The sequence below is a fragment of the Elaeis guineensis genome, chromosome 3 (genome assembly GCF_000442705.2).
Source record: "Elaeis guineensis isolate ETL-2024a chromosome 3, EG11, whole genome shotgun sequence".
In the NCBI taxonomy this organism is placed as follows: Eukaryota; Viridiplantae; Streptophyta; class Magnoliopsida; order Arecales; family Arecaceae; genus Elaeis; species Elaeis guineensis.
This window is the reverse complement of record NC_025995.2, coordinates 6,423,012-6,434,114: the sequence shown is the minus strand read 5'-3', so window position 1 is coordinate 6,434,114 and position 11,103 is coordinate 6,423,012. Positions and strand designations below refer to the sequence as shown.

Below are 11,103 nucleotides of genomic sequence, written 5' to 3'. Positions count from 1 at the left end.
TGAAGAGCATAAGGACTTTTTCATTTTAAAAATTATTTGTATCCCTTCAATCTGCTTTGTAATCATCAAAATCAATCTAGGAGCAACAGATTTTAATCCATATAAACCGTACTTCCTCTTGAGTCACAATAAATGTGAGACTAAAGGTGCCATCCCTACCTTTTCGGAGGACTCTCAGCTACCCCCTGATCTCCACCAAGATCTGAAATTGTGTTAATGATCCCAACAATAGGCTGATTGTTAGGGATTGGTTGTTGACTATATTGAGATAGAATTTATTAAAAAAATTTTCTCTCATTGTTGTTCTGTGGTACGTTGAAGCTATTGTATCACAATAGTAAGAGCTTGGACTTGTTGAACTAAAAGATTAAATTATTGTGGATCTACCACACTGAAGATGGGACTGCTTCTGGCATGCCTCTGAAGAAGATGATGAAGGCATAGAATTATTTTATCCTCTCTGATTTACTATTTTTCATAAAATTTTGGATAAAAAGTCCTTCCTTTAGTGCCAATCTATTGCTACAAGGCTTCAGGGGGAAGGCATGATCGATGCTGGATCGAGCTGGAGTGCTGCTGAAGACTAGATCGTTGTAGGCCATGAGTGAACCTGCAAAAAAAAAGTTCTAAGATTGGTGGGGTACCTTCTGATTTAGGATCCTCTGATGCTTAAGTAAGCTGGGGTCTTGAGAACAGATGGTGAAAAATAAAAAAATAAAGAGCAAGAAATAAAAATTGAAATGGAGAGAACTCAAATTCTCTTTAATGGGAGAATTAAAAAGAGTTTAGTAGAGTCTATGCTCTATGAGTTATGATTTAGACTTACCTTCTAAAGAGTACCCAGTCCTCTTTTATATGTAGGAGGTTACTTAGCTGTTAAACCATAGAGAGAGTTTGTTGGGCAGTTAGTAACCGCTTGATTTGGAAGATCATTTTGTTAGGTCGTTAGTTTGTTATAACAAAATGACCAGGAGATCGTGGGTTGTCATTCTCTCACATAGAGTATAGCTATAATCTAGCTGTAGCACAATTGTAATGTATTGGAAGATAATTGACTTGAAGCCTTGCTGGTTGAGTGAGAGGTCCGCTAAAATCGATATCTCGTTAGTATAAATTGAGCAGGTCGATTGAGCCTAATAAGGTTGGTCAAATCTGATGTCCCCTTGTTGGGAATTGAACATCATATTGGTAGATCGGTAATCATCCAATCTGGATTAAAGTGGCTTTGGTGAACCTTTAGACTAGCTGATGTAACATGACGATGTTTCACCTGTAGATCAGTAATTTATCGATCTTAGCTAAGTAGATCGGCAAATCAATCTTAACTGATACTGCCATATAGCCAAAGGTCGGCTTTCTGGTGAGACCGACTTTCTGATGAGGTCAATTTTTTGATGAGCTCGATCTTCTGATGAGATCGGCCTTCTAATGAAGTCCGTCTCCTGATGAGATCAACTTTCTGATGAGTTCGACCTCTTGATGAGATCGGCCTTCTAAAGAGCTCAGCTTTCTAATGAGCTCAATCTCTTGATGAGATCGGCTTTCTGATGAGCTCAACCTTCTGATCACATCAGCTTCTTGATAAGCTCAACCTCCTGATGAGGTTGGTTTTCTGATGAGGTAAGCCTCCTAATGAGGTTGGCCTCCTGATGAGGTCGGCCTTTTGATGAGGTCAGATTTTTAAAGAGGTCCACAGTCATGGCTCACATAGGTATTCTTATCGATCCGAGAGCTCTTGAGCATGAGTCTCGAGGATATCAACTAAGATAGTATAACCCCCACAATAGTCGGTTTACCTATAGATACAGTCCATGACTAAGCGAAGAGAGCGATTTGCAGTGGAGATTGTTCGGAAAGGAATAAAATGGCACAGGGAGACAAGGAGAGTAAGAAGAGTGATTTGGGAGAGAGTAGAGAGATTAAGAGGAGAGTGATTTCCGATTATCATGTTTGGATGGTGAGTACTAACGGGTCGGCATTATGGTATAGATTCGGTCGTTTGGATCCAATTCTGAGTTCAAATCGAGTTAGATCGGATCGAGTCATTAAGCAGAAGATCCAAACCAACCCATAAAACTTAGCGGGTTGAACTGCGTCGGATCGGATCCAAATTTAGTAAACCCAGATCTGACTTGAAAAATGGAACAAGTTCAATTTTAAATTCCATTGCAGTCCCATGGGTCTTTTAATATAGGTCTGATCGGATCTAAGTGGGTCGGGTTAGATCATGGGTCAACCCAACCTATTTGCAGTCATAGATGAGATTGCTGAATTAATTTGAATAAGTTTTCAAGTCGAACTAGATCAGGTCCGGGTTGATGCGGGTTTAGTTTTTGTTTATTCAAATTAGGCTCAGATGCTATACAGGGCAGGTCTGATTGCATAAAAGGATCCAACCTATTATTAAAATCGGCTTCAATATTTAACCTGATTCGATTGATGGGTCTTCAAGAAGTATTGGGTTAGGGTCGTGTCGGGACACAGTAAATCTGATTTTTTTTTTTTTTTTTGGATAAACGATCAACTTGATCATTTGCAAATTTTTTTTTTTGATAAACGATCAACCTGATCATTTGCAAAGCCATTCTACGTTCAGAAACCCGATAAGCTTTTTTTCATTGGAACCATCCATCCAACGAACCCGCAGAGGCGGTCGCGTCACAAACCCATCGTCATCACGTGATACAAATCTGAACAAAAAGAAAAGCCCTCCCTCCCTTCCCCCCTTTCTCTCTCTCGGTGAAGGGAATGGGAGATGTTCTGGTCGAGTTGGAGGACGTCCTCCGTTCCAAACCCAACAAGGTGAGATCCCCACCGTTCTCATATCCCCAATTTCTAGGGTTTCTCTCTTCCCAAATTCTCCATTTTGATCTCGTATCAGGGTTTCAATCTCCGCCTTTCATGAAAAAAAAAAAAAACCTTCATTCTTGAAAAACTTTTATTATTTTGAATTGGGTTTTAAACTGTCAATCAAGTTGTAAATGGCGGATGGATTTCTGGATGAAGAATGAGCAATTGAATGGTGGAATGTGCTTGCTTGCTTGCAGGAGAAGATAACAGCGGGCGAGGAGCTGGTTCTTCAGACGTGCAAGGCGAGGGCCATTCGCAATTTCACGCTCGGGGCCTGCTTTTCTTCGGCCGTTGTGTGGACTGGTATTGCTTCTGTTTTCTACTCATTGCTGGATGCATTCCAATTACTCCCTTGTGCACATTTAGTGTTATAGGCTTCTTCTTTTCTTACCTTTTGGTGGATAGTGTGCAAAGTTCTAGTCTTTAGGTTGAAGTTACTTTCAGTGCTTGAAGAATTGCTAAAAGGATGCACTTTTTTTAAGGTTAATTTTACTACTGTTGATGACCTATGACTCGACTCTGGGTTTTTGTCATAGAATCTCAAGCAACCTTCGAAATTGAGGGTTGAATAAGGAGTAGTATCTCAATATACTGGTGTTATGTGTAAAAATGTTGTTATCATTATATGTTGAAGAAAAGATGGGCCTGCATTCGATAATGATAGTGTAGAGTGAGCAGAGAGAGCTAGCAGAGAGAGAGAGAGAGAGAGACCTGCTGATATCAGAGTCAGGATGAGATCAACACCCGGTCACTGATATCTAATGATTTAACCGACTCAACCAGTTGCCACCCCTAGAGAGAGTTATTTTGGTAAGTTGGCTAGTATGGAATATGAGCTGGAAGGTAATAGGAAGTGATGCATATTTTATATGTATCACGTATGTTTTTTTCCTTTTTCTTGACTGAAGACTTGGTGGTAAAACATTTTGATAAGTAATTTCAAGGAGAAAGGAAAAACATACTTGTGACCAATCAAAGAGGGAAAAAAGGGTGAAATTATGAGACAACATCAGAAAGGTGGCGGAGAACCTGATTTTGGGGGATCCATTTAAGAGTTTAGCATGGTTTGTTATTAAGTTCCTACTAGTTGAGAGTGGGGATGTTTGAAATATTTCTTAAGAAGTTCATTTACAGTTCTGAATTTAACAGGAAAAAAAAGCAAAATTAAAACTTTATTGTAAAAATAAAGTGTTCAGTAGTGCCTACTGGGAAGTGCTTTTTCAGATGAGTGGAAGTCAAAAGGCTGCTAAATTAAGGGAAGCTAGAAGATAAGCTTCTGGTCTTAGCTTGTTTGAAGCACCTGCTTTTGTTACCTGAAAATAGTGAATTCCTCTTTTTCAAGAGTAAAATTTTGTAATAGGCAAATGGATTTGATGTTCTCGTCCAACCTATCATGGAACCTACCCTAACCCAAACGTGTAATCCTGTGGGTCAATTCCAAGTTCTTAATCCTTACCAAAATCTTAACTTACATGAATTCAAGTCTAGCAGAATTATATACTAACTGAGTGAAAGCAATTACACCAAAAACATCTAATGAAACCAATTATGCCTAAAACTGCTTTTGCATTATGTGTTCACCCAAAAGCAAGCTGGTGAAGTGCTTCTCTTCAAAGCAATTCCATGGGAGGGCTTCTTGAAGAGCTCCTGGAAAAACCAAAAGCAGCTTCAGTATTGTTATAAGGATTTATTACAAATAGTACAGTTTTTCACTCTATAATAAACTGTTCAATGAAATGTTGAAATGGCATTGGTTTTGTGGTGCATGGTTGTTTATGTCTAGGGCTTGATGATTCTCATTTGATTCACTTTAAGGAGTTCTGTGATGTTTAGGAATTGCATTTTTGTGGTCTTCATGGATGTAGTCCTGTCTTTGTCTACAACAATTTTGACCAATAAAATATTGTATTTAAAAAACTGATCCTTGAAAGACTCAGAAAAAAATGAGGATGCTATGATTTGTTTGGATTGACAAACGGTTGACAACCAAAACTATGTGATATGCATGCTGAAATGAGTAGCCTGAGATGGTCCTGACTGTAGAAATTTCTCACTTTCAATGCAAGCCTACCATGTATTACTTGTAACTTCCAATATCTTGATAAAAAGAGAATGCATCTAAATTTTTAATAGCAATATCATGGATAAATGGAAACCATGTCATCACTGTCTTATTCAATTCATTCTTTATTCCTTAGTCAATATCATTTTCAGAACTTCCCTTTCTTTAGCAAATCTAAACATTACTCTTTATAGGAAACTAGGTGATACAAAAAGGATGTCTTTACCTCCTTTTTAAGTGGTGATCCATAAAATTTGACTTTTACATAGCACCAAATGATTCAACTTGCTATTGAGATAATAGTGTGTATAACCATCCAATATTGGATGAGAACCAAATAGAAATTTGCTCGCCTCTCATCAACTTCATTATGCACTTTGATACATGCGGCCAAAAAATGAGCACTTATTACATTTTGCCTCATTCAAGATCTGAAAAATTACAAAGCTTCATATTCCTTCACCCCTTACATGCACCCAACAGTTATTTACCCCAGCATTCATATTGTGGGCATTATCCTTAGGGCCTGTTCTTTGGTAGATAAATATTATGGAAAAGTTGGTCAATTTTTCTATTGATCAATTTACTCATGTTCTCATACTTTTCAAGATGGATAAGTTATTTTCTCATGGATAGCATTTATCCATCAAATAGAAGAAAATCTTACCCACCTAAGGGATGGCTAAATCATTTTTGATCAACTAAAAAAATAACCTTTTTATTTCATTCCTAATATATCCTTAATCTTATTATCATGATAATAACATAATAATACAATATATTATAATATAGTATATCATAATAATAATATAATATAATATGATATATTATATTGTACCATATTATTATATATAATAATATCATATAATATATAACAATAAAATAATATAATATATTAATATATTATAATATAATATATCATATTATACTATCATATTTATATAATAAAAGGTATTATGAAAAATATGGATAGATCTTGGCAATTTATCCAAGAAAACTAATAATGCAAAAGAATATGGATAACAGATTTTCGAGCCATATTCCAATGCATAAAAGAACATGGGTAAATTATTTTTCTGTTTAAATGTTGTCTGGAAAATACTTATCCAGAAAAATACAAATTCCTGGGTAAATTTTTTTCCCTCAAAAGAACAGGCCCTTAACTCATTAGTTCTTGTGAAAACCATACAATTTCCACACAAAATGTTTTTTTGGCCAATACTCTATATTATTTCCAAAGTTTGGTTTGAGTCCACGATGCCATGCACATTTTGCCATTTTTCTGTGTCAAACCTTTGTTTGCTTTGCATTTTGTGATTTCAATCAGGATCCTTGTCACCTTTATGATCTTGAAGAAGGGCATGATCTCATTTTTCCTATGTTTCATCTTCCCTCTTATGCCTTTGAATATAAAATCTAAAGAAAGAAAAAGAAAGTAAAGTGAACATGTAGTGTGACTCAATAAGCATAAAAGGTTAGTGTCAGTTATCAATGTCTTGTTTGATAATTGACTGGGAGTGTGCCTATGGTTGAAAACTTGAAATGACATGTAATATTTTCAGAATATTGGGCAATATTATTTTATAATGTTCCATTACCTCTGTGAGAAAGGTGACATGCCCATTGCACAATCTAAAAGAGCATAACACTTAAATTTCTCTAGATAAATATTTGAAGTTAAAGCCCAAAACCAGATTCCTTAAAGACATAAAACAAAGCTATTAATTGAAAGACAGGGGACTTGTAATGTGATTGTGGAAGGCTTTTATCTTGGTTACGTGCTGCTCTAGGAATTCAATTTACTCCCATTCTCATATGCTAATGGGCTATGAGCTTAATAATTATTGTAGAATTGTCTATCGCTACGTTCATCCTCTCTATACAATTTCTTATTATATAGTTCTGTGATCCTTTTGTAAGCTTGCAAATATTGAATTAAAAAATTAATAGCATTGTCTAATGTTACTTCTGGAAGTTATTCTTTATGGTTATTTATTAACTATAACAATATGCTCTGTGCGTTGTGTCCAAATCAACTTGTGATACCTCTCCTGGTTCATGTAACTTAAAGTTTCACATGTAGGTACATATTAGATGATAAAGTGCTTGGAGAGGCTAGAATAATTTACTCATCAGAGTTTGTTTAAGAAACTAAATTTAAGTGGGCTTCAATTTGGAGCTTTGAGATAGTTTGTGTCAACATCTGCAGTAGGCTTTCAAAAGGCCTGGATTTTCTTGTAGCTGCATGTGCCAGCAGCATTTATAATCTACTCTAGAAGGGTAATTATTTCCATGGAAATTTTGTTCCATTGAATGAGAGAATCTTTTTTCTCCCTATCAAAGGTTTTCTTGTAGTTTCTCTTGTTCTTTTAGTATTACGTGCTTCATTATCAGTCTTTGTGGTTCAGAAATTCATGGTTGGAGATAATTAATAACCCATCTTCCACAGGCTGAACAGGGAAAGAGAGTTGATAATCTTGTTTTTCCCCTTCTAATCAGATTATTTTAGGAGTTCATACACATTCTTCCCATTAACGTACCCATTGTTTGGTGGTCAATTAAAAAAAACCGATTGGGGTACTGATTATGTAGGGTTCCTTGGCATGCTATGATTGAATCATGTCTTGAACTCAATGACAAAAATTTGAAAGGTCAAGAGCCTACTCTGGCCAAGTGGGCAATGAAGGGCAAAAATTGAGAGGTCATCTGTTCTGCAAGGCCCTGAATTGCTGAACTAGCTGGACTGTTGAGTTATTGGTCAACTGTAGATGTTGGCTTGTGGACCTTATGAACTATCCCTCCATCCGGGTCTTAGGCGAAGGAAAGAAAAAAGGAAAAAGAATGATGAGTAAAAGAGAAAAAATGGCAGATGAAGGAAATGCGGGAGCAGCAGTGGAGAAAAGGAAAAAGGAGAAAAGAAGAGAAACAAAATAAAAGGGCAAAAAGAAAAGGGACAATACAGTACAAAATATGAGACAAAAGAGCATGAGAAGAGTATAAAAGGAAAAAGACAATGGGGAAGAAAGAAATGCAACTAAATTAGGTTTTACTAGAGAAATGGAGGGAAAAGAAAGATCAAGGAAGAAATATGAAGGGAAATGAAGGAAGAAGCAAAGGAGTAGATGATGAATGCAATGATGTGAAAAATTTGCTTCAAAACATGGAGTGATGCTGGTATGGAAGTGCCTAATAGCAGGGAGGTTCCTTTCCTCTCCTCTCTTGTCCCAGTGTATAATTTTTTAGATGCACCTAGCTTAACAGTTTGATATAAATAAGTATACTTATGAAAATAGATATGCATATGTATTACCATATATGAACTATATAGTTAAGTGTGTAGCAGTATGATTATCCAGTTGAGTGTTTTGATACTCATCATCATAATGGTAGTGCTGAGCCTTGTCTGATTTATGTTGTTTTTCCTTTCCTCCCCATGCTTGGTGCTATTATTATGTCTATAGCTTGATGCTGGGTCCCGCTTTTTGGGTTTTCTGAACTTGTGGTTAAGTCCCTGTCTGTATACAATGCTTTGTATGTAATAATCATATTTTGGTAAAGTTGTATTTGATCTTTGTTGCTAGTTTTTTTTTTTTTAATAAAAAATATGGTGCTGCTTATATGTATGCATACATGCATATGTAATAATTCTTATAGATTAAAGTTAAAATAGCTATATATGTTTGTTTACATATATAATTATTTTATTGTCAATTGTATGAACGTTTATGTATATATTCTTTCTCTAACCTCAAATACTTGCTATGGAATACTTCACTACAATGCAGCAACCAGGAGACTAACACGTGGGCAGAGGTTCAATATTTCCGTAGGTAAGTTGCAGACACATGTTCTGCTGCAAACAGTTGTTCAAAGTTAAATGCAAGCATATTCATTGCTGTCAGTCTCAGCAGGGTGGCAAAACAAATTTTTGTACATAGATAGGGATGCTTAGTTCAAATTATTGCCTAGGTTATAAGTAGAAAAAGTTGGACTCACCCAAGTAACCTGATTTCATGATTGAGTGTGGCTAATACATTTACTTTTCACATTGGTGTCAGTCATTGTCTCAAACCTTAATGTGGAAGGAATTTTCTATGCTGTGGTAATGAGATTCGTCAAGGCTTATTAATTGTGGAGTTTGGTAGTCTCTACATTCTGTCCCAAAGGAACAATAGCCCCCTGTTCCTGCATGTTGAGCTCTTTTTCCTTAGTAATTTTTAGATGCGCGATTTGAACTACTGAGTGGCTGTATTGTAGGCTCTGCCATGCTCACGGGAATGTGGAGATTTGACAGGTCATTAAACTCATGCCTTGATCAAATTCTAGGGTTTGAAGGAAGTCGCATGCAGAGGGAGTTGGCAAATATGTAAATCCTCAATCTCACCGCATGATTCATATAAAGTTGTCAATCAATTCTAATGGTTTCTACTTGTGGTCTCATGAGATAACTGAACTTTCATTCACTCATCTAATTTATGATCTGGTTTTGCTCTTTGATCGCAGAATATTGACAAAACACAGGGATAACTTATCAAGGGTGCAGCTTGTAAAAAAACATTTCTACCCAGAGCAAGTATTTAATGACTTAAATCCAGATAAACCTTTTCTCAGGTGGCGATCACGGAATTTCTATGTGGACAACAGTGCTGTTCAAAAGACAGAAGGTCCAGAGGATAGCAGCTATCTTGATAAACTTGACACACAACCGAGACACTCCACTGTAAGTATATTAAATTGAAGCTTGAACTGATCATAGAACTTCTAAATAACTGCTTTGCCTAACTGCACGCTCACTTCTCAACATGAATTTTGTTATTACTGTGGAAATCTAGAAGAATGATTCTCTAGTTTGTATAGTACTTATCCTCCCTTATTTCCAGAGGAGCCTAGGTGGAGATATGACTGCAGATCCGTTGGACTGTGTCTTTGGTTATCCAGATAGTGACATGGAGTTCGCTCATTCTGACGACATGAGAACACATCCTAGAAGACAGATGCGTTCCCACAGGAGAGCTCATCGGCATCGCCGAGCTAGAAATTCTGAATTTCCATCTGATCATGCAAACTATCAGGACTGAAAACCCAAACTTATTGACACTTTGGTTCTGAGAAGTGCTTTGATGGTGGTGCATTGGAAAAGGTATATTTAAGATTAAGGAAGCAAAGGAGCTGAGTGGTGTTTCACTAATAAAAATTAGTAAGGTACGTTGTTGTATTGTGATGTTCCCACACTTCAATGAGGCTTCTATCCTGGTGCATGATAATAGAGGATTTCTTTGGAGTTCATGCTGGCTTCATCCTTGTAGCAATTGCTTTCACTTTCCATTTAAGCGGTTTAACTCTTGATCAACAACGCTGATGTTTGGATTGTTTTGGTAACAACATACCTTTTCTTTCTTTTATTTTGTAGGTTCGCTGCATTACCTTTGAACTTAAGAAAAATAGCTTGAAGCATTCTGAAGTTTTGCACCAAGGGGAATAAGAAAACTGAAGTGATGTGCTTATTACTGATCTTTATTGAGAATTTTTGCATCAATCATTGCAGGCCCAAATGGGTTTTCCTGATTGATTCATCTTGTTAGACTAGCAGGCATGTGCAACCTGTTCTTTAGCCAATCAATGGTCCACGTCCATTTTATAGAATGCCTCAGTCCTCATGCTCTCTGTTTGTAGATTGCTGAGCAGAGCCGCAAGCCAAAGGTAATTCCGGGTTCTGAAATTCATGGGATGCTTCTCATGCATTTGTTAGAAATGGATGCTTGGCAAGGACCGTAAGTGCAGTGCAATTTAGATGCTGCCGTCTAAAGCTGACAACAAATTCAGAAAAACTGGTAGTAGATTATGTTGTTGCAGATTTCGAAATCCGGAGTAAAGTGGATCGATTTGGATGAAATTAGGCTAAAGCAATTTTTGCGATCTAATGAAAATTCTTTCAATCTGCAAAATCAATCAAGAAACTAGGTGGGGATACTTCGGTTCTTGATCCTTCGATGTTTAAGTCAATTCGAATCTAGAAAATAGAGGTGAAAAAGAGTGGAAGAGCAAGAGAAATTGAATGAAACTGAAGGAGAACTGGGTAGGAGTTAAGAGTCTGGCTTAATTTTCTACTAGTAGAGTTTTTCTTAATTTTTGAGAGTAGAACTTATCGTCGGAGGATCTCTGATCCTTTATTTATAGATGGGTTGAGGAGG

General features: G+C 36.6%; 1 protein-coding gene across 3 annotated transcripts; it reads left to right on the top strand.

Annotated features, from left to right (window-relative positions):
* Positions 1 to 2,619: 2,619 nt before the first annotated feature.
* LOC105042304 (uncharacterized) lies at positions 2,620 to 10,485 on the top strand. Of its 3 annotated transcripts, XR_831501.4 has the most exons (7): positions 2,622 to 2,802; positions 3,048 to 3,153; positions 8,698 to 8,742; positions 9,170 to 9,278; positions 9,416 to 9,632; positions 9,793 to 10,114; positions 10,323 to 10,485. XR_831501.4 is itself a non-coding variant. In XM_010919452.4 (6 exons), the coding sequence occupies exons 1-6, from the start codon at positions 2,749 to 2,751 to the stop codon at positions 9,988 to 9,990; spliced, it is 729 nt and encodes a 242-aa protein (XP_010917754.1). In that variant the 5' UTR covers positions 2,622 to 2,748; the 3' UTR covers positions 9,991 to 10,196. The 3 variants fall into 3 exon arrangements, 2 of the variants coding, with proteins under 2 accessions (XP_010917756.1, XP_010917754.1); XM_010919452.4 differs by lacking the exon at positions 10,323 to 10,485 and having other exon boundaries at positions 9,793 to 10,196; XM_010919454.4 differs by lacking the exons at positions 8,698 to 8,742; positions 10,323 to 10,485 and having other exon boundaries at positions 2,620 to 2,802; positions 9,793 to 10,265.
* Positions 10,486 to 11,103: the final 618 nt, after the last annotated feature.

What these genes read in the sequence shown, in the direction of transcription:
- LOC105042304 (XM_010919452.4), top strand. Translation starts at nt 2,749, where the DNA reads ATGGGAGATGTTCTGGTCGAGTTGGAGGACGTCCTCCGTTCCAAACCC. An exon ending in GAGGTTCAATATTTCCGTAG is followed by an intron (nt 8,743 to 9,169) that starts GTAAGTTGCAGA and finishes GCTGTATTGTAG; the next exon opens with GCTCTGCCATGCTCACGGGA. An exon ending in CACAACCGAGACACTCCACT is followed by an intron (nt 9,633 to 9,792) that starts GTAAGTATATTA and finishes CCTTATTTCCAG; the next exon opens with AGGAGCCTAGGTGGAGATAT.